This window comes from Ovis canadensis, chromosome 25, assembly GCF_042477335.2.
Source record: "Ovis canadensis isolate MfBH-ARS-UI-01 breed Bighorn chromosome 25, ARS-UI_OviCan_v2, whole genome shotgun sequence".
Taxonomy (NCBI): Eukaryota; Metazoa; Chordata; class Mammalia; order Artiodactyla; family Bovidae; genus Ovis; species Ovis canadensis.
The window spans coordinates 27,046,861-27,070,729 of record NC_091269.1 but is presented as its reverse complement, the minus strand read 5'-3'; the positions used below and the strand labels follow the sequence as shown (position 1 = coordinate 27,070,729).

General features: G+C 42.6%; 1 protein-coding gene and 1 long non-coding RNA gene across 3 annotated transcripts in view; one reads left to right on the top strand and one right to left on the bottom strand.

Annotated features, from left to right (window-relative positions):
- ACTN2 (actinin alpha 2) overlaps positions 1–4,622 on the bottom strand; it is a 77,130-nt gene extending 72,508 nt beyond the window's left edge. The window contains exon 1 of the mRNA XM_069571610.1: positions 4,092–4,622. Within this exon, the coding sequence (XP_069427711.1) occupies positions 4,092–4,217 (126 nt within the window). The 5' untranslated portion in view covers positions 4,218–4,622. The remainder of the gene's footprint in view (positions 1–4,091) is intronic.
- The window catches only part of LOC138430000 (uncharacterized), a 44,256-nt gene continuing 24,291 nt past the window's right edge, over positions 3,905–23,869 (top strand). The window contains exon 1 of one of the 2 annotated variants that reach the window (XR_011252948.1): positions 3,905–4,068. This is a non-coding gene — a long non-coding RNA (uncharacterized lncRNA). The remainder of the gene's footprint in view (positions 4,069–23,869) is intronic. The other variant, XR_011252949.1, reaches the window with a different exon arrangement.

Below are 23,869 nucleotides of genomic sequence, written 5' to 3'. Positions count from 1 at the left end.
TTTACATTTACAGATCATTGTGCAGTCTACAAAGCCCCTTCGGTGGAAACTAGTTTGACCATTTGATTCTGAAAAACTATGAGGCAAGAAAGACAGGGAATCCCTTATTTGTATTTTCCAGATGAAGAGACACAACTCTAAAGGTTTAGTGACTTAATTATGGCCAAACAGAGGGTACCAGGCAGAGATGAGGTTCATCTGGGGCTCTTGAATTTGAGACACTTCACAGGCCCTTGGTTTCATCATTCACCTTGTTGGAACGATTCTCACCTTTTCTTCCCCAGGAAAAATTTCTGCAGGAGCGTACTCCAATGTGCAGGGTAGAAGAGCCCAAACCTGCATCCTAAGCTAACAGGTGCTCATCAGAACATGGAAAGGGGCAACTGGCAGTTTCTGAACTCTCTATTTAATCCGGACCTGTGGGCAGCTACTCCCACACAAGTGTCCTTCCCCACCGCCTGACCCCACATGGCAACATTTTAGTCTGATGGCAGGACTGACAGCCAGTGCACTGAAGTGAACGGTGACCTGGTCCATCTAAATTGTAAATACACAGAACCTGAATTTCTTTAGAAACAATGAGAAATTATCAGAATTCTGAATGTGGAATAAGTGAACAACTCTCTTATTGCCAATGAACAGAAAAGTGTATTGATCACCTAGCTCTTACAGATTAAGGATGGAAGAAGACTTTATTATCGAAACACACAGTCACTTCCTTAGAAGGCCTGTTTTAGCCTTGCAGGGTGGTGAAGGACAGCACTCGGTGCCCACGGAGATAGCACACATATTCAGCATTGCTGCTCTGACAAGTCACCTCCCAATTAAGCCACTGTTGAATTAAAGGCTGAATGTGCTCTTTGCTTCCAAGAGAAACTTATTTCTAAGCACCAAAGATCTAGAAGTTTTAAAAGTCCACTGAAGAGAGCCCCATTTACATGAATACAAATATTCTCAAATACCCCTGGAAACAGCAGGGGAGAACTCTGAAGCACCTGTACACACTCTTGCTAAATTCAACATCTTCTAAACTGTGGCAAGAGCACGGTGCATCCTCAAAAAGTTGAAAGCGAATTATTGCCACAGGAACCAGAGATTTCACTTCTTGGTACACAATCAAAAAAACAAAACAAAACTGAAAGCAAGGTCAAGAAAAGGTATTTATACACCCATGTTCACGGCACTATTTACAATAACCAAAAGGTACAAGCAACCCATGTGTGAATCAATGAATGGATGGGTAACCAAAATATGTGGTCCATACAGTCAGTGAATTATTATTCAGCTTTAAAAAGTAAGGAAATTCTGACACATGACAGAACATGGATGAACCTAGAGGACATGATGCTAAGTGAAATCAACCAGACACCAAAGGGGTAAATAGTGCATGATTCCAGGAGGAGGTCCCTTGGGGTCTAATTCATAGAGGCAGAAAGTAGAAGGGTGGTTGCCGGGAGCTAGGGGTGGGGGCAATAGAAAATTATTGTTCAGTGGGTACAGAGTTTACTGGGTTTTTGCAAGGAGGAAAGAGCCACGCAGACTGACTGCACAATATGAATGTGCTTAACACCACTGAACTGTACACGTCAAAATAGTCAAGACGACAAAACTGATGTAAAAACACAAAAAGAAACCTCTCCTCACACACACACAGCGGTATACTTTCACTAAGTCCCCCTGTAGTGAGGAATTCCATGCCAGAGAGCAAGGATTACCACAGTCCAGGAGGCTCTGTGAACTGTGGATATAATTAGGCCCCACATCCATTATAACACTACAGACGTCATCATGTGTTACCAGCATCTGTTGACAGATCTCATACCCGGCATATCACTGAAACGGCAAGTGTGGAGAAGGTAGCCCACAATAGAAACAATGGCATTTTATCCTTGTCCTGTTCTAGCAGTTTGGCTCATAGGACATAAATAGAGGCCACTGCTCTGGCTGCTGCGACCTCACAGCTCAGAACTATTTTACTGCCTCGAGTGGGTTCTCTACAAAAAGCAGAGGGTCTTCTGGATCTGTTCAGGTCCATGTCCTAATGGAAAGCTTCCTTCTGTTTTGTTTTTCGCTAATGTCACAGCACAGCACTCAACCTACCTGAGAAAAAAAAATTAATTCTCACTTTTTAGCATTATTCTGTACTAGGACCAGGACATCTGTCTGTTTTTCAATAACATATTTCAAGTGTTATACAGTTTTAATAATATATTCACATAGGAACCCCAAACTTTAAAAAATTACAACAAGGAAATTATATCCCCAAATAGCATGTAAAAATTAAAAATTATATATAATTATACATTATATATAAAATAATTAAAAACTGTATACAAATATATATATTATATACATATATGTATATATGACAAATGACATATGTCTATATGGCTTTTGGAAATTAAAATTAACTCACCCTGTACTGTCATTTAAAAAAAATCAACAGAAACTGTTGTGATTAGACTATTACTTTCAAAAATGATGGGCAGACTACCTATCATGAGAAAAAAAGAACAATCTTTGCAAGACTTAAAACTTAAAAAAAATCCATGAAAAGAATGTAGTAATCAAAACCATGGAAAACTTTTTTAAAAAGAAATACACTGTTAAAAATTAAAGCAACGATTTAACTTCTTTCTGACTGATGATGCATCCATCAGCCCAGATGACACAATAATAATAAATAGTAATAATCCTCAGGCCAGCTGTTTCCCTCACAATAAGTCATTTTAAAAACTGTAGAAGGTCTGAAATTTTATTCTCCTCTATTGACTCAACTTCCACTTATTACTCTCATTCCACTGTTTTCAAGAAGGTAGGACTCAGAGGGAGAATGAAATGTAGCTAAACTGGAGCTTTCAAATAAAGAATTTATTAAGTGATCTCCTTAACAGAGAAATGACAACAAAAGAAAAATCTGGATTTGAAAATATTTGGTTATTTTATAAATAACCAAAAAGCCCTCTAAAATGGTTATTTGATATTCATCCAAATATGAGACCTCTCTGCTTCTGCTTGTTAGGAGTATGGGATGTGTTTCCTGCAGCCAGACACTTATTCACCAGGCACTATCAGATAATCACCCACTGTGGCAGCTACACAGAGCATTCCCATGCACACATATGGTCAACAGACGTTATCCACTTAAAAGCAGGCCCTTAGAAGGGAAACCCACTTTGCCCCACCCCAAGAAAAACAGGGGGTGAAAAAGCATAGGGCACTTTGCTTCTGCCAGGACACTGTCATCAGAAGGTTGGGTGAACAGGTCTGCGCTGGCATCCCTGACCCGGCCAGGCTCTGCGCCCAGTCAAACGGAGGCGGGATTTAGCCTCCTGGTGAGCAGTCGCTAGAGTTCTAGCCAAGGGGATCAAGAAGAAACCTTGAAATAGTGGAATGTTCCACTGGGCCCCCAGAGAGCGCCAACGAAGATGAGCAGGGAACTTTCAGAGCTGGCTGACTCCCTCGTCCCTGGTGCTTACCTCAACGAACCATAAATAGAGTGTGAAATAACTTTTATGGGTGAATGTCTGGTGATCATACAGCATCCCTCTCCAAGAAGCCCTAGAACATTTAATAAATGATTTCCAGTTCTTCTTTGGGGCAGCCCTGTGAAAATCGGAATGAAGCTGATATTCATTTGACCTCTTTTATTTGGGGAGGGATGGGGGGGCGTTGCTGAACACAACGGGACCAGGAAATAACTCTGTGGTGAAGATCACAGACTCGAGGGGTCAGGAGCTGACCTGAGACTCTTTTTAGATTCTGGTCTAACGCGGGTTAAAACTGAAACGCCCGCACTGCTCTTCCCTTCACATTTTTCGTTTTGTAACTCTTGTGTGACACACGCGCGCACCCACGCACATGCGCGCGCGCACCCACGACGCCCAGTTCCGTGACCGTCCCTGGACTTGATCTCCTCTCTCTCGGGGCACCCGGGCTTCTAGGACACGGGACCACAGAGCCCTCCATCAAGCGCCCTCCCGCTAGTCCACCCGCTCGGCGGCGACCCCGCGCGGGCGGCCCCCCGGGTAAGGGGACACACGGACGAGCGGGTCGAGCCCGCAGACGGTGAGCACGCGCCCCTGGCTGACCTTCCTCTGCTGCTTCTCCCAGGCGGGGTCGAGGAGCAGGTCGCGGTCCCACTCCTCCTCCTGGATCATGTACTCGTCATCCTCGTAGACGTAGTTGTACTGCACACCAGGCTCGATCTGGTTCATGGCGCTCGGTGGTCCGGGCGGCGGCGCGGCGCGCGGGGTCGGACGGGCGGGCGGACGGGCGGAGACGCGGCGGAGCCGGCGAGGCGCGGGCGGCGGGCAGGCGGGCGCGGGGTGACCTTCGCGCGGTCCTCTCGGGGCGGTACGCTGGGCGCTGGGTCGCGGGCGAAGCACCAGCTCGGGCTCCGAGCGGCTGCCGCGCCGCTTAATACCCGCGCCGCCCGTCACGTGGCCGCCCGGCCGCGCCCCCGCCCCGCCTGGGCCTCCGCCCGCGCCCGCCAGCGTCGCCCCGAGCACGTGCTGGCTGGCGGCGGGGCCGGGCCGCTCGGGGCCGGGCCACTCGGGTCCGCACGCCCGGTGCTACCCCAGACCTGCCGCACGGCGAGCTGAGTCCACCGGCACCAGCCCACGCCTCCCATCTACCCTGAGGCTTATGGAGCGGCAGGACTTGCCGGCGCCCAGGTGGGTTACCCTGGTGTTTGGGTGTTCGGGGGTCAGACGACGGACACACATGGCTTGGGTCCCTGACCACCACCCCCCAACCCTACCCCACCCTCCAGCACATCTGTCTTGTCCAGCGTATTCACGTTTGCCGTGTGTTCCCACATATTCCTAAATTCCACACACACACCCCTAAAAAGTAAAGTTCAGAAGCTACAGACTCCCTTTTCTTCTTACTCTCCTCCCTTGCCCTTACCTGGGGAAATCAAGGCAAAGGACTTGGACCAACCGTGTTAAAAAGTCAGGAACCAAACCAAAGGCAGAAAGTGTCTGCTCTCACCTGCCAGTCGTAAATTTGAAACGACTGACAATGGAGGACGAGCAGCCAGCTTCATGTTACCTGTTCATCTCCCCCTGATGTGTTGCACTTAAGCCTTTTCATCCCTACGGTCCTGGCTAGCTGTTTCCTGTCCCTTGTGGCCCTGTAGGAACCAAGATGAGGTCCCCTGAAGAGGAGGTTGCCTTAGGCCCTGGGAATCCAGAGGGCGACTAACAGGCCAGGCACTTGCCTCCTGCAACTTATGTCCAAAGTGAATAAAAGTTGCCCACAGGCTACATAACTGTGGTTCAGGGCTACTAACCTGTTGACAGATTTCAAGCTGAAAATATGCCTGGATTTAACATTGTTCCTTAGAATTTTTTCCATCACTTAGTTTTATTGTTTTGAGCTTTCTGCCAAAAGGCTTTGACAAATTCACAAATACATCATGCTAACGTTTTTAAGCAACATGTCCACTAAACGTTTTTAAACAACACGTCCACTAAAATATGAACTCTGTGAGGCCAGGGATTTAGTCTCATTCATGGCCGTAATCCCCAGAAATTAGAAATATGGCTACCATATACCATACACTAGGTGCACAAGTATTTGTTGATGAAATAAGTATCCTTAGAAACAGTGACTGAACTCATTTGCTGGGGTTTAAATTTAAACTTTTAGTTTTAGATTAAAATCATAATCTCTCAACAAGTTTATGAGTAAATTTTAACTATTAGAAATAGGACCAACAACTACAAAAATTGTTCATATTAGGCCTTGAAAATTGTGGGGACCGCAATCCCAGGGATGGCAGAGCCTGGTGGGCTGCCGTTTATGGGGTCGCACAGAGTTGGATATGACTGAAGCGACTTGGCATCAGCAGCAGGTTCCAGATAAGAGCTATTAAAAGACATCAGATTTACAATCCTGCCTGAAACAGCTAAAATCTGAGGGGAAATATATTAAGCAAAGCATTTTAAGACACTGACTATCAGGCAACGAAGGATAATGATCCTTGAGAGGCAGAAAACAAATAGCATGTGTATTATGATTGTCCCAGATTATCACCTGGAAAAAGATTCCAAGATGTATCATAAAGGGAATAAAGGGAACGCAGGTATAACTCAGTGAACTGTGAGTTCAGAGAGACCAATGCAGCTAGAATTTGCGAGGCCAGTTGCAGAAGAGGAGATGGTTGCAAAGAGTGAGAACCCTGGAGACTCGCAGAGGGTCTCCCTTGAGTCTGATCAGTGAATGCATGGGAGAAAAACATTTGAGGTCAGGAAAGAAGCACCCAAAAAGATTAGAAAGAATGATGGTTACAATTTACAGAAGTCTAGGAATAGTTTCCATTTCCATTAACTAGAGGGGAAAACCTTATAATTTACAGAGCATCAGATGGAGTATTCAGAAGTGAGGGAGGGCTTGGGAAAGAGTCTTTAGGCTTAAACTAAATGACACATACTGGTTGTTGTTCAGTCTCTCATTCACGTCTGACTCTTTGTGACCCCATGGACTGCAGCATACCAGGCTTCCCTGTCCCTCACCATCTCTCGGAGTTTGCTCAAACTCATGTCCCTTGAGTCAGTGATGCCATCCAATATCTCATCCTCTTTTGTCCCCTTCTTCTCCTGCCTTCAGTCTTTCCCAGCATCAGGGGTCTTTTTCAATGAGTCAGCTCTTTGCATCAGGTGGCCAAAGTATTGGAGTTTTAGCATCAGTCCTTCCAAAGAATATTCAGTTTTTTTCCCTCAGGATTGACTGGTTTGATCTCCTTGCAATCCAAGGGACTCTCGAGTTTTTCTCCAACACCACAGTTCAAAAGCATCAATTCTTTGGCACTCAGCTTTCTTTAGGGTCCAACTTTCACATCAGTACATGACTACTAGCAAAACCATACCTTTGACTATATGGACCTTTGTCGGTAAAGTAATGTAATGTCTATGCTTTTTAATATGCTGTCTAGGTTTGTCATAGCTAGATGTATTGGTGCTACTTGAAAAAGCTCCAAAGCAAGATCTGAAAGAGTCGAACTATTTCCAAGTCACATAATTGCATCCCAGAAGAAAACTTAAAAATACACATAGGAAAACAAAATTGTTCAACGCTTACCGAGGTAAAAATTGCAGTTTCTGGCACCTATCAAATATTACCAAGTATGCAATGAAACAGGAATGCATGATCCATAATGAGAACAATCACTTAAAACTGATCCAAAATTGACACATGATAGAGTTAGTAGAAAAGAACACTAGAAGCAACTATTACTGTATTCCATGTACTCAGGAAGCTAGAGGAAAGATTGAACATGCTATGCAGAGACATGGAAGATTAAATAAAAAAACAACCCAAATTGAATATCTAGAAATGAAAGTACAATCAGGTCAGTTGTTCAGTCGTGTCCAATTCTTTGCAACCCCATGAATTGCAGCACGCCAGGCCTCTCTGTCCATCACCAACTCCCGGAGTTCACCCAAACTGATGTCCATCGAGTCGGTGATGCCATCCAGCCATCTCATCCTCTGTCGTCCCCTTGTCCTCCTGCCCCCAGTCCCTCCCAGCATCAGAGTCTTTTCCAATGAGTCAACTCTTCGCATGAGGTGGCCAAAGTATTGGAGTTTCAGCTTTAGCATCAGTCCTTCCAAAGAACATCCAGGACTAATCTCCTCTAGGATGGACTGGTTGGATCTCCATGCAGTCCAAGGGACTCTCAAGAGTCTTCTCCAACACCACAGCTCAAAACCATCAATTCTTCAGCTCTCAGCTTTCTTCACAGTCCAACTCTCACATCCATACATGACCACAGGAAAACCATAGCCTTGACTAGACGGACCTTTGTTGGCAAAGTCATGTCTCTGCTTTTGAATATGCTATCTAGGTTGGTCATAACTTTCCTTCCAAGGAGTAAGTGTCTTTTAATTTCATGGCTGCAATCACCATCTGCAGTGATTTTGGAGCATTTGTCTTTCTCTTTCTGATGAACTTCACTTAGTGTGATAAGTGATCTAAGTGATGGATCACTTAGATCCGTCCATCCATGCTACTCAACATTTCTTGATTCCTAGGAAAATAAAACAACAAATAACTAATTAGATCATTGGTCTTTTCTTTTTCCTTCTAACAACTCTTGTTGCTGCTGCTAAGTTGCTTCAGTCGTGTCCGACTCTGTGCGACCCCATAGACGGCAGCCCATCAGATTCTTCCGTCCCTGGGATTCTCCAGGCAAGAACACTGGAGTGGGTTGCCATTTCCTTCTCCAATGCATGCAAGTGAAAAGCGAAAGTGAAGTTGCTCAGTCGTGTCCAACTCTTCGCGACCCCGTGGACTGCAGCCCACCAGGCTCCTCCGTCCACCTGACCAGGGATCAAATCTGAGTCCCTTGCATTGCGAGGCAGATTCTTAACCATTGGATCACCAGAGAAGTCCCTCACCTTTCCTCGTGAAACAAGAAGAAAAAGGAAAATGACAGTCTATGAAACAATGGTTTTCCGATAACAACAGATATCATGTAATGAAGGACAGGAATCCTGAGATGGGAAACAAACCAAGGGAGTTCTGTAACTGCCGCAGTTTGTATCCCTGAGAGAGCTTGCAGGCCAGACCATTGAGGTAGAGTCCAAAAGGCTCCCTGAGTTGCGAACGTGAAGCTTGAGAGTCCAGGGAGAAGAAGGCAGCAAGTATTCGTAGGATAAAGTATCAGAGAGGAGAAGGCCACACACAAGGAGAGGGCTCTGGACATCTTCTGGACTTCTGAGTTTCCCATCTGAGTGCATACTGATCAGAACATGCTTGAGAGGAAGCCACCCGTGTTCAAGGAAAGAGCCATCTGAAAGGGTTAGGGAGAATCAGTTCAGTTCAGTCGCTCTGTCGTGTCTGACTCTTTGCGACCCCATGAATCGCAGCACGCCAGGCCTCCCTGTTCATCACCATCTCCCAGAGTTCACTCAGACTCGCGTCCATTGAGTCAGTGATGCCATCCAGCCATCTCATCCTTGGTCGTCCCCTTCTCCTCCTGCCCCCAATCCCTCCCAGCAACAGAGTCTTTTCCAATGAGTCAACTCTTCGCATGAGGTGGCCAAAGTACTGGAGTTTCAGCTTCAGCATCACTCCTTCCAAAGAAATCCCAGGGCTGATCTCCTTCAGAATGGAATGGTTGGATCTCCTTGCAGTCCAAGGGACTCTCAAGAGTCTTCTCCAACACCACAGTTCAAAAGCATTAATTCTTCGGTGCTCAGCCTTCTTCACAGTCCAACTCTTACATCCATACATGACCACAGGAAAAACCATAGCCTTGACTAGACGGACCTTAGTCAGCAAAGTAATGTCTCTGCTTTTGAATATACCATCTAGGTTGGTCATAACTTTCCTTCCAAGGAGTAAGTGTCTTTTAATTTCATGGCTGCAATCACCATCTGCAGTGATTTTGGAGCCCCCAAAAATAAAGTCTGACACTGTTTCCACTGTTTCCCCAGCTATTTGCCATGAAGTGATGGGACCAGATGCCATGATCTTCGTTTTCTGAATGTTGAGCTCTAAGCCAACTTTTTCACTCTCCTCTTTCGAATAGCGCATGGCATTCGCACAGGACCAGGCGGGTGCCTGCTCCAATCCCAGGACTGCAAATACATTCAGTTCACAGAGCATTGAGTCGAGGACCTAGGAGGGTCTTTATATATATATTTTTTAAATTGCCATTTTAACCATTTAAAAATGATTTTCGTTCTTATAGCTGTGCCAGGTCTCAAGCCTGTTGTGCTCAGGCTTTCTCTAGGTACAATGAGCAGGGGCTATTGTCTGGTTGGTGCACAGGTTTCTCATATGGTGGCTTCTCATGTTGAGGAACAAGGGCTCTAGATGCATGGGCTCAGTTGTTGTGGCCCACAGGCTAAGTTGCCCCAAGGCATGTGGGATCGTCCCAGACCAGGGACTGAACCCATGTCCCCTGCATTGGAAGGCAGATTCTTAACCACTGGACCACCAGGAAGTCCCTAGGGAGATCTTACTTCAGTAGTGTAGAATGAATTAGTCCTAGACAAGTAGTAACGTGGACTTAATTATTTCTAGATTAAGCCTAGAATGACCACTGCTCTTCCCTAAAAAAAAAAATCATAAAACAATCACAAATTTATAAAAGCAAGACTCAAAAGGATAAAACTGTTTCCAAGTAACTGTTTCTAAGTAACTGAACTACATCACAGAGCAAAGCTCAAGATTTATAAAGACGCAAAACCATCCAGCACTCAGCACGGTGAAAGTCACAATTTCCAGCACCCAATCAAAGATTCCCACATGTGCAAAGAAGCAGGAAAACACAACCCATAGTGAAAATAGCAAGCAATTGAAACTGACTGAGGGCTGACACAGATGTTAGGGGTAGAGGTAGAGTCCAGAGGGTTCCCTGAGCTGAGGACGTGAAGCTGAGAGTCCAGGGAGATGAAGGCAGCAAGTGTTCATAGGATAAAGTATCAGAGAGGACAGGGCCACATACAGGGAGAGGGCTCTGGGCATCTTCTGAGTTTCCCATCTGAGTGCATATTAACTCTAAAAACAAGGGGAGGAGGTGTTAGAAAGTATTTTTTTAACTGAATGAAGATGAAAACAATATATCAGAAGTTGTGGGGTGCCATTAAAGCAGTGTTTAAGAAGGAAATGGCAACCCACTCCAGTACCCTTGCCTGGAAAATCTCATGGACACAGGAGCCTGGTGGGCTGCAGTCCATGGGGTCGCGAAGAGTCAGACATGACTGAACAACTAACACTTACTTACTTAAGGGGAAATTTATAGCACTAAATGCTTATATTAGCAAAGAAGGATCTTGCATTAATAACCTCAGCTCTTACCTTAAAAACAGAAAAAAAGAACAGACTTTAAAACAGTTAGAATAACTGTATTTCATATGTTTAAAAAGTTAAAAACAGAATGGAGGATACATATTTTTTAAATATCTAAATGAAACTTCTAGAAATAAAATGACTTAAATCTGAGATAAAAGTATGCTGGATGGGATTAAGAGCAGGTTAGAGATTGCAAATGAAAAAAGTAGCGAATTTGAAAGTATAAAAATATAAAATTATGGGGACTTTCTTGGTGGTCCAGTGGCTAAGACTCCACATTCCCAGTGCAAGGAACTTGAGTTCAATTTCTGGTTGGGGAACTAGATCCCACATGCCACAACTCAGAGTTTGCATATCACAACTAAAGATCCCACATGCTGCAACTAAGGCCCAGCACAGTCAAATAAATAAATATTTTAAAAAATAGAAGCTATCCAAAATGAAATAGAGACAGAAAAAAATAATCCAGGAGAATGAAAAGGACTTTAGTGACTTTATTGGGGGGTAATCTACCGTGGGTCCTGAGTATGACTGCACATTCTTGCAGGTATGCCAAAATTGCAGAACCCCAGCTGCTTTATTTATCCAGGCTATTTCTCACCATTATATTTGCAGTGAACAGTCTTGACAGATGAGGTAGCATTCACCCTCAAACAAAGAGCAGTCTTGTTTCTGCTGTGAAAGTCTCAAGTCGCCAAGCTCAGTCTTCCTCTCCCATAACAAAACCCGCCATGGGGACAGGCTTCCAAAAGGGGCCTTTGAGTCACCCCAGTGGGACTTAGGGATTATGGATAACTACCATGAGCAGCAAGATAGATCATATCCAAGGCCATAAAACAACTTTGATATAAATTGAAAAGGATATATAAATCTTACAAAGTATGCTCTCAGATCACAATAGAATTAAATTAGAAATCAAAAACAAGACCTCTAGAATATCCCCAAATATTTAGAAATTCACTAACACATTTCTTGGTAACCCAAGAATGAAAGGAAAATTCATAGGGACTTGCAGGGGATCCCAGTTCAATTCCTAGGTCAGGAAACCCCCTGGAGAAGGGTTGGGCTACCAACTCCAGTATTCATGAGCTTCCCTGGTGGCTCAGATCGTAAAGAATCCACCTGCAATGTGGGAGACCTAGGTTCAGTCCCTGGGTTGGGAAGATCCCTGGAGGAGGGCATGGCAACCAGTATTCTTGCCTGGAGATTCCCCATGAACACAGGAGCCTGGCAGGCTACAGACCATGGGGTCACAAAGAGTCGGACATGACTGAGCCATTTTCAACTTCAACAACAACTGGTGGTATAGTGGTTAAGACTCTGAGCTTCCACTTCAGGAGGCATAGGTTCAATCCCTGGTGGGAGAACTAAGATCCTGCATTCCATGCCACTCGGCCAAAAAAAAAAATTAAAATCTAAAAAATAAAAATCTAAAAACAAGGGGGAAAAATAAAATAAAAATTAAAAAAAATAAAAACAAGGGGGGAGATGTTAGAAAGTATTTTTTTAACTGAATGAAGATGAAAACAATATATCAGAAGTAGTGGGGTGCCATTAAAGCAGTGCTTAAGGGGAAATTTGTAACACTAAATTCTTATATTAGCAAAGAAGGATTTTGCATTAATAGCTCAGCTCTCATCTTAAAAACAGAAAAAAAGAACAGAGTAAACAAAAAGTAAGCACAAGAAAGAAAAATAATAAAGATCAATGTAGAAGTCAATAAAATAGGTAAAGCAGAAACCAGCAGACTTAAACCTGGTTCTCTGAGAAGATCGATAAAGTCGATACACTTCAAGCCACATTGTTCATCAGGGAGAAAAACATAAATTATTTATATTGGGAATGAAAGAAGTGGCATCATTACCAATTCTATATACTTTAAAAATATAATATGTGAATACTATTAACAACTGTATGCCAATAAATTCAACAGCTTAGATGAAATGGACAAATTCCTTTAATGACACGAACTACTAAACCTCACTATTAAAGAAACTCAATTTTTAGTTTAAAACACTCCCCCATACCCCCAGCACAAGCACACAAAACCTCTTAAGGCCCCCATGTTTTCAGCAGGGAATTCAATCAAACATTTAAGAAAGAAAGAATACCAATTATACATAACCAGGAGACTGAAAAGAAGAGACTGTCTCCCAACTCATTCTGTAAGACCAGTATTGGTCTGATACCAAAGGTACGTTAAGATGTTCCAAAAAAAAGAGAAAACTGCGGATCAGTATCTCTCATGAAAATTGATGCAATCAATTTCCACACAGTTTTATCAATTGATCCATGATGATCAAGTGGGATTTATTCCAGGAATTCAGGATTGATTTAAATATTTGAAGATCAGTTAAGTTAATTTACCCTGTTCAGTTCAGTTCAGTTGCTCAGTCGTGTCCGACTCTTTGTGACCCCATGAACTGCAGCACACCAGGCCTCCCTGTCCATCACCAACTCCCGGAGTTCACTCAGATTCATGTCCATCAAGTCAGTGATGCCATCCAGCCATCTCATCCTCTCTCGTCCCCTTCTCCTCCTGCCCCCAATCCCTTCCAGCATCAGAGTCTTTTCCAATGAGTCAGTTCTTCGCATGAGGTGGCCAAAGTACTGGAGTTTCAGCTTTAGCATCATTCCTTCCAAAGAAATCCCAGAGCTGATCTCCTTCAGAATGGACAGGTTGGATCTCCTTGCAGTCCAAGGGACTCTCAAGAGTCTTCTCCAACACGACAGTTCAAAAGCATCAATTCTTCGGTGCTCAGCTTTCTTCACAGTCCAACTCTCATATCCATACATGACCGCAGGAAAAACCAGAGGCTTGACTAGATGGACCTTAGTTGGCAAAGTAACGTCTCTGCTTTTGAATATGCTATCTAGGTTGGTCATAACTTTTCTTCCAAGGAGTAAGTGTCTTTTAATTTCATGGCTGCAATCACCATCCGCAGTGATTTTGGAGCCCAAAAAAATAAAGTCTGACACTGTTTCCACTGTTTCCCTATCTATTTTCCATCAAGTGATGGGACCAGATGCCATGATCTTTGTTTTCTGAATGTTGAGCTTTAAGCCAACTTTTTCACTCTCTTCTTTCACTTTCATCAAGAGGCTTTTGAGTTCCTCTTCACTTTCTGCCATAAGGGTGGTGTCATCTGCATATCTGAGGTGATTGATATTTCTCCCAGCAATCTTGATTCCAGCTTGCGTTTCTTCCAGTCCAGCATTTCTCATGATGTACTCTGCATAGAAGTTAAATAAGCAGGGTGACAATATACAGCCTTGACGTACTCCTTTTCCTATTTGGAACCAGTCTGTTGTTCCATGTCCAGTTCTAACTGTTGCTTCCTGACCTGAATACAGATTTCTCAAGAGGCAGGTCAGGTGGTCTGGTATTCCCATCTCTCTCAGAATTTTCCAGTTTATTGTGATCCACACAGTCAAAGAAAGGCAATGCCAAAGAATGCTCAAACTACCGCACAATTGCACTCATCTCACATGCTACTAAAGTAATGCTCAAAATTTTCCAAGCCAGGCTTCAGCAATACGTGAACCGTGAACTTCCTGATGTTCAAGCTAGTTTTAGAAAAGGCAGAGGAACCAGAGATCAAATTGCCAACATCCGCTGGATCATGGAAAAAGCAAGAGAGTTCCAGAAAAACATCGATTTCTGCTTTATTGACTATGCCAAAGCCTTTGACTGTGTGGATCACAATTTACCCTATTAGACTAAAAAGAGAAACTATATGATCATCTCAATAAGTACAAAAAGGCTTTTGACAAAGTCCAGCATTCATTGTTGATAAAATCCTCAGCAAATTGTAATGGAAGGGAATTTCCTGAACCTGAAAAGCAGCGTCTATTAAAACAAAAAACAAAAAACTACAGCTGATATCATTCTTAATTTTGAAAAACTGAATGCTTTCCTCCTAAAATCAAGAACAGATCAGGAACAAACCACTTCTAACTTCTATTCGACATTGTATTGGTGATTCTAACCCAGGGCAACCAGGCAAGAAAAAGAAACAGTCATCAAGATTGGAAAAGATGTAAAACTATTTTTCACAATGATCATCTATGTAGAAAATCCAATGAGATCATCAAAAAAGTTGCTAGAATGAATAAGTTAATTTATCACAGTTGCAGGATATAAGATCAATATGCAAAAAAATCAATTATATTAAGAAATAGCCAGGTCCCAATGGCTTCACCGGCATATTCTAACAAAATTTAAAGAAGAAATAGCTCTAATCCTACACATTCTCCTCCAGATGAAAGAAGAGGCAGGAACACTTCCCAACTCATTTCATGAAGCCAGCGTTATCTTGGTACCAAAACCAGATAAAGACGGTATGAAAAAAAAAAGACAACTATTCCAATTAGTTTGTTCCAATCAGTCTATTCCAACTAGACCAATTTCTCTCATGAACTTAGATATAAAAGTCCTCAACAAAATATTAACAAATTGAACAGGTTATGTGTTAAAAAAATAAAAACATTTGTAAGTCACATATCCAACAAAGAGCTTATATCCAAAATACATATTTAAAACTGTCTTCTTGCAGCTCTAAGAAAACAATCCACCCAATAGAAAGGTGGGCAAAAGTCTTAAACAGATGATTCGCTTGAGAGGACATGCTCCCAGCTTTCCTCATTTTTGTGCTTCACTTTGTTGCTCTTAGCAGAGATTGCATTTTTTATAAGTTGACCATTTGTGGCAACCCTGCACTAAGTCTATTGGTGCCACTTTTCCCACCAGCGTTTGCTCACTTCATGTCTTTGCGTCACATTTTTTGCAATTCTCTCAATATTTCAAAGTTTTTCATCATTGTATTTGTTATGGTGATCTGTGATCAGTGATCCTTGATGTTGTTGTCTTGAGGTGCCACTAACTGTGCCCAAGACAGTAAATTTAATCAATAAACGTGTGTGTCCTGACTACTCTGTCAACTAGCCATTTCCCCATCTCTCTCCCTCTCCTCGAGCTTTCTTTTTCTCTGAGACACAACAGTATTGAAATTAGGTCAACTAAACCTTATGGTGTTCAGGTGGAAGGAAAAGCGATACATGTTTTATTTTCCATCAAAAGCTAGACATGATTAAGCTTAGTGAGGGAGGCATGTCAACAGCCTAAAAGCGAGGTCTCTTGTTTGTTTGTTTTGCTGCTCCATGCAGCATGAGGCATCTTAGTTCCCTGTCCAGGGATGAAACCCTTGTCCCTTGCATTGGAAGTGCAGAGTCTTAACCACTGGACTGCTAGTGAAATCTCTAAGCTAGGCTTCTTGTTCCAAGTAGTTGGCAAAGCTGTGAAAGCAAAGGAAAAGTTTCTTGCAGGAAATGAAAAGTGCTGCTCCAGTGAACACATGAGTGATGAGAACAGGAAACAGCCTTATTGCTAATGCAGGAAAAGTTTTAGTGGTCTGGATAGAAGAACAAAACAGCCACAGTGTTCCCCTAAGCCAACGCCTAATCCAGAGCAGAGCCCTAACTCTTCAGTTCTATGGCTGAGAAAGGTGAGGAGGCTGCAGGAGAAAAGTTGGAAGCTAGCAGAGGCTGGTTCATGAAGCTTAAGGGAAGAAGCCATTTTCAGAATGTTGAAGTACAGGGTGAAGCAGAAAGTGCTGATCTAGAAGCCACTGCAAGTTATCCGGAAGATAACTTGATAAGTTAGATCTTATCGAGCTAAGATCATTAATGCAGGTGGTTACACTAAACAATAGGATTTCCATGTAGGTGAAACAACCTTATATTGGAAAAAGACAGCATCTAGGACTTTTATAGTTAGAGACCAGTCAGTGCCTCACTTCAAAGGACGGACTGACTCTCTTGTTAGAGACTAATGCAGTCAGTGACTTTAAGTTGAAGCCAACACTCATTAACCATTCCAAAAATCCTGAGGCCCTTAAGAATTATGCTAAATCTTCCCTGACTCTAAAAATGGAACGATGAAGCCTGGATGATAGCACATCTGTTGACAATGTGTTTGACTGTATATTTTAAGCCCATTGGCGAGACACTGCACAGGAAAAAGAACAATTCCTTTCAAAACTTGCCTGCTCGTTGACAATGCACCTGGTCACATAAGATCTCTGCTAGAGACTGGGTGGTGGTGGTTTAGTCTCTCAGTCATGTCTGACTCTTGTGACCCCGTGGACTGTAACCCCTCAGGCTCCTCTGTCCATGGGATTCTCCAGGCAAGAACACTGGAGTGGGATGCCATTCTCTTCTCCAGGGGATCTTCCCAACCCAGGGATTGAGTCCACATCTACACTGTAGGCAGATTCTTCACTGCTGAGCCACCAGGGATTCCCCTGCCGGAGATTACAATGAGATTAATGTTGTTTTTGTGCCTGCTAACACAAGATCCATTCTGTAGCCCATGAATCCAAGAATATTTTTAACTTTCAAGTTTCATTATTTAAGCTTTTTTTTAAAAAGCTATAGCTACCATACATGGTGATTCCTCTGATAGATCTGGGCCCAGTGGAAAGCCTTCTGGGAAGGACTCACCAATCTAGACGCCATTAAGAACAAGCATTATTCATGGGATAAAGTAAAAATATCAACAATGACAGGACTCTGGAAGACGTTGATTCCAACCTTCACAGATGACTCTGAGCAATTCAAGATTTTAGTGGAGGAAGTAAGTAGTTGAAGAGAACTGGATTTAGAAGTGAAGTCTGAAGGTATGATTCAATTGCTGCAATCTCAGTAAAACTTTAACAGATGAAGAGATCTTTTGAATGAGCAAAGAAAGTGGTTTGTGTAGATGGAGTCTACTCCTGGTGAAGATGCTATGGAAATTATTGAAATGACAACTAAGGATTTGACTATTACCTAAACTTAGTTGATAGAGCAGTGGCAGGGTTTGAGAGCACTGACTCCAATTTTGAAAAAAGTTCTACTGTGGGTAAAATGCTATCAAATGTCATTGCAAAGAAATCGTTCATGAAAGGAAGAGTCAGTTAACTTCCTTGTGTTGTTGTAAGAAATCGCCACAGCCACCCAATCTTTAGCAACCACCACCCACAAACATCGAGGCAGGACCCGCCGCCAGCAAAAGGATTGCGACTTGCTGAAGGCTTAGATGCTGGTTAGCATTTTTATGAGACCAGTGCTCTAACCCCTGAGCTACAGAGCCTGCTAGCATTTTTAAACAATAAAATTTATAAAGTCTCTATCCTTCCTTCCGCAGCTTCTCCCCAACTTCTCCCACCTACATGTAAAGATTAATGGTGAAGAACAGATGAATGGATAAAACACACACACAGAGCCACAAAAGAAGGTGAAATAATGCCATTTGCAGCAACATGGGATGGGCCTAGAGATTATCATACTAAGGGAAGCAAGTAAGACAGAGAAAGGCAAATATCATATGATATCACTTATATGTAGAGCCTAAAATTTGATGCAGATTAACTTGTTTATAGAACAGAGTCACAGACATAGAAAACAAACATGGTTACCAAAGGGGAAAGGAGGGGCAAAGCACAAATTAGGAGCTTGGGATTCACAGATACATATTACTACATATAAAATAGATAAACAACAGCAAAGACCTCCTATATAGCACAGGGAACTATATTCAATATCTCATAATAGCCTGTAAAGAAAAAGAGTGTATATATACACACATACAAATATATATATCTTTATGTATGTATATATGTATTTTTATATGTGAATTACTTTGCTGTACACCAGAAACTAACCAAACATTGTAAACCAACTATACTTTAATTTTTCAAAATTGATGGTCAAAGTTAAATGAACATTACTGAGAAGATTCTGTCTTTAGGAAGAATGATCTTCATGCAATAATATAGAAACATATCCAAGACGTAGTGTTACATTAAAAAAAGAAGTTGCACGATCATTCATATAGTTTGATCTTATTTTTAAAACTTATGAAAAAGCATTACATTCACAAATGTACATTTATTTTTTTAAAAAAATTGAAATACCCCCAAGCACTGTCAAATAGCCCTAACTGCACACACCACCCACCTGTCCTTTTTCACTCCCTTGAGAGACACTGAACATCATGGAAACTCAAGGAAATCATAAACATAATCAATAGAAAAGAGAACGTGGGTTGATGTATGAATAAATGTTGGAAATACCAAGCATTTCATGGTGTTTTAAGTCTGTTGTTAACAATAAGTAACAATAATTGGACTGAATTTTATCTCTTGTTTTTTTTAACCCATGCTGCTTTCTGTGAAAAAGACCTGGGTGTCTTAACTGACAGCAAGTTCAATAGAAGCCAAGTGTAGGAGGACCGAAAAAATCAAATGCAAAGTTAAACTGGATTAATAGATGTGATGTTCAGCTCTAGATGATGCATTGTTCTCTGAGCTGGCAAGACTACAGCTGGAGTAATAAAGGCTATCATTTATTATAAATGTGACATGTACTCCAGGTAAAAAACAAATAGTACAAACTGTAGAAAATAAATAGCTAAAGTCCCCACATGTTTCTGGCCCCTACCCATTCGCCGTGGTTTGCTGATATGAATAATTTGGAGTGTTTTCTTCTAAATACAAGTATTTTATAGACATATGTTATTTTCTTCCACAAAAGAAATCACTTTTGCAAGTTGCCTTTCATCTCCAAATCACAGACATCAACATTTAGAGATGTTTCATAATTTCCTTAATCAATCCCCTACACATGGACATTTGTCTATATCTGTAGGATAGGTTTATAAAAATGGAATTTTGGGGTCAAAGGGTCCATTTACAATTTTTTTAAAAAATTTATTTGCATATAGTTGCTTTATGTCACTGTGTTGGTTTCTGCTATACAGCAAAGTGAATCGTCTATATGTATACATATAGCCCCTCTTTTTAGGATTTCCTTCCCGTTTAGGTTACCACAGAGCACTAAGAAAAACCAATATTGTGTATTAAATTTGGGTTTCCCTGATGGCTCAGTGGTAAAGAATCTGCCTGCCATTGTAGGAGATGCCAGTTTGATCCCTGAGCCAGCAAGATCCCCTGGAGAAGGAAATGGCAACCCGCTCCAGTATTCTTGCCTGGGAAGTCCTAGGGGAGCCTGGTGGGCTACAGAGTTGGGCAGAACTTGTTGAATAAGCAACAAATATTAACACATATATGTGGAATCTAGAAAAAATGGTACCGATGAACCTATTTGCAAAGCCGAAATAGAGACATAGACGCAGAGAACAAATATATGGATGTTAAGGGGGAAAGAGGGGTGGTGGATGACTTGGGAGCCTGGGATTGATATACATACAAAGTTGATACTATGTAAAAAATAGTATATATTCTGGAGGAGGTAACGGCAAACCACCCCAGTATGCAAACCACCCCAGTATACTTGCCGTAAGAACCTCATGAACTATATAAAAGGACAAGAATGACACCGAAAGAGGAGTCCCCCAGGTCCAAAGGTGTCCGGTATGCTACTGGGGAAGAGTCAAGCAGAAGTACTAATAACCCCCAGAAAGAATGAAGTGGCTGCGCCAAAGCAGAAACAATGCTCAGTTGTGGATGTGTCTGGTGAGGAAATCCGATGCTGCAAAGAACAGTGTTGCATAGGAACCTGGAATGTTAGGTCCATGAATCAAGGTAAATTGAACGTGGTCAAGCAGGAGACGGTAAGAATAAACATTGACATCCTAAGAATCAGTGAACTGAAATGGATGGGAATGGGTGACCATTATATCTACTACTGTGGGCAGGAATCCAATAGAAGAAATGGAGTAGCCCTCATAATCAACAAGAGAGTCCGAAATACAATACTTGGGTGCAACCTCAAAAATGACAGAATGATCTCGGTTTGTTTCCAAGGCAAGCCGTTCAACATCACATCATCCAAGCCTATGCCCCAACCACTGATGCTGAAGAAGCTGAAGTTGATCAGTTCTATGAAGACTTACAAGACCTTCTAGAACTAACACCAAAAAAGATATTCTATTCATTATTGGGAATTGGAATGCAAAAGTAGGAAGTCAAGAGACACCTGGAGTAACAGGTACGTTTGGCCTTCGAGAACAAAATGAAGCAGGGCATAGGCTAACTGAATTCTACCAAAAGACAGCACTGGTCATAGCAAATACTTTTTTTCAGCAACACAAGAGATGACTTTACACATGGACATCACCAAATGATGTAGCTGAAGATGGAGAAGCTGTACACAGTCAGCAAAAACAGACCTGCAGCTGATTGTGACTCAGATCATCAGCTTCTCAAAGCAAAATTCAGGCTTAAACTAAAGAAAGCAGGGAAAACCACTAGGCCAGCCAGGTACAACTTAAATCAAGTCCCAGATGAATATGCAGTGGAGTAACGAATAGATTCAAGGGATTAGAACTTGTAAACAATGTGCCTGAAGAACTATGCATGAAAGTCCATACTGTACAGGTGGCAGCAAATAAAACCTGATTATGAGCGCTACTTTCTCGAAGAGAAAGAAGAGCAAGAAGGCAAAGTGGTTATCTGAGGAGGCCTTACAAATAGCTAAAGAAAGAAGAGAAGCAAAAAAGCAAGGGAGGGAAACAAAGGTATATCCAACTAAATGCAGATTTCCTAAGAACAGCACAGAGAGACAGGAGGGCCTTCTTCAATGAACAGTGTATAAATATCAAAGAGAAAAAACAGAAGGGGAAAGACTAGAGATCTTTTAGGGAAAATTGGAGATATCAAGGGAACATTTTGCCCAAAGGTGGGCACAATAAAGGACAGAGATGATAGAGACCGAGTAGACACTGAAGAGGTAAAAAAGAGATGGAAAATATACAGGGAAGAACTGTACAAAAAAGATCTTAATGAACCAGATTACTCTGATGGTGTGGTCAGCCATCCAGAGCCAGGCATTCAGAGAGTGAAGTCAAGTGGGCTTTAGGAAGCACTGCTGTTAATCAAGCTAGTGGATGCGACAGAATTCCAGTAAAACTATTCAAAACCCTAAAGGATGATGCCTAGGTGTTGCATTCAATGTGTCAGCAAATCTGGAAGACCCAGCAGTGGCCACAGGACTAGAAAAGGTCAGTCGTCATCCCAGTTCCCAGGAAGCGTAGTTCTAAAGAATGTGCTAACCATCGGACAGTTGCACTCATCTCCCATGCTAGTATGGTCATGCTTAAAATCTTGCGTGCTAGGCTGCAGCATTGTGCAAACCAAAGACTTCCAGATGTCCAAGCCAGGTTTAGAAAAGGCAGAGGAAGCAGAGATCAAATTGCCAACATTCGCTGGATCACTGAGAAAGTTAGGGAATTCCAGAAAAACATCTACCTCTGTTTCCTTGACTATGCCAAAATCTCAACTGTGTGGATCATAATAAACTGTGGAAAGCTCTTAAAATGGGAATGAAAGTGAAAGTCGCTCAGTCATGTCTCACTCTTTGTGACTCCATGGAATTCTCCAGGCCAGAATACTGGAGTGGGTAGCCTTTCCCTTCTCCAGGGGATCTTCCCAACCCAGGGATCAAACCCAGGTCTCCCACGTTGCAGGCAGATTCTTTACCAGCTGAGCCACAAGGGAAGCCCAAATGGGAATGCCAGACCATCTTACCTGTCTCCTGAGAAACCTATATGCAGGTCAAGAAACAACAGTTAGTACCCTGTATGGAACAGATTGGTTCAAGATTGAGAAAGGAGTATGATAGGGCAGTCTGCCATGACTCTATTTGTTTAATCTATGCACTGACCACATCATAAGAAATGCCGGACTGGATGAGTTACAAGCTGGAATCAAGATACGTGGGAGAAACATCAACAGCCTCAGACATGCAGATGATACCACTCTAATGGCAGAAAGCAAAGAGAATTAAAAAGCCTCTTGATGAGGGTGAAGGAGGAAAGTGAAAGAGATGGCTTAAAACTAAATATTATAAAACTAAGATCATGGCACCGTTCAGTTCAGTTCAGTTCAGTCGCTCAGTCGTGTCTGACTCTTTGCGACCCCATGAATTGCAGCACACAAGGCCTCCCTCATGGCAAATAGAAGGGGAAAAGGTGGAAGTAGTGACAGATTGCCTCTTCTTGGGCTCTAAAACCGCTGCAAATGGTGACTGCAGCCATGAAATCAGAAGGCATTTGCTTCTTGACAGGAAAGCTATGACAAACCTAACAGTGTGTTAAAAAGTAGAGACATTATTCTGCTGACGAAGCTCTGTATAGTCAAGGCTATGTCTTCCCAGTGGTCACGTATGGTTACGAGAGCTGAACCGTAAAGGCTGTGGATCACCGCCTTCAAACTGTGGTGCTGGAGAAGACTCCCGAGAGCCCCTTGGACAGCAAGGAAATCAAACCAGTCAGTCTTGAAGGAAGTCAACCCTGAATAGTCATTGGAAAGACTGATGCTAAAGATGAAACTCCAGTATTTCGGGCATCTGATGCGAACAGCTGACTCATTGGAAAAGTCCCTGATGCTGGGAAAGATTGACGGCAGAAGGAGAAGAGGGCATCAGAGGATAAGATGGCTGGATGGCATCACTGATGCAATGGACATGAACTTGGGCAAACTTCAGGAGATGGTGAGGGACAGAGAGGCCTGGCGTGCTGCAGATCATGGGGTTGCAAAGACTCGGACATGACTAGGTGGCTGAACAACAACAACATAGAATAGATAACAAATGAGAACCTACGGTATAGCACAGGGAATGCTACTCATTTACAGTTTTTGATAGATAATCTCCAGGAAAGAGACCCTCTCCCTGTCAGAGATGCCCTTCTGAATTCACTTGAACCAAGTTCACCCCAGGAGAGCATTCTCCTATACCTGGGGGGTTGCGGTTGGAAGGCTGGAGAACATAGTGTTAGCTCTTCCTGTTCATAAATGTCCGCTCGTGCCAGTTGTTTTATTCACGCAATGTCTGAGATGATCTTGTGAATCTGAGTTTAGGTTCTAGGCAGCGAGGTTTAATTTGGAGTTTTGGGAAATGGGAAGGCCTGGGTGGGTGGGATATAGAATGTTAGATGGTAAAGAATAGAAGACAGTGCTGGGAGAGAAGGAGTGAGAAAGGTGAGCAGAGACTTTTACATACTTTATAGTTTTGACAGAGCTTGGATAGTGGCCGGAATCATTTCTTAAAAGCTCTCTAA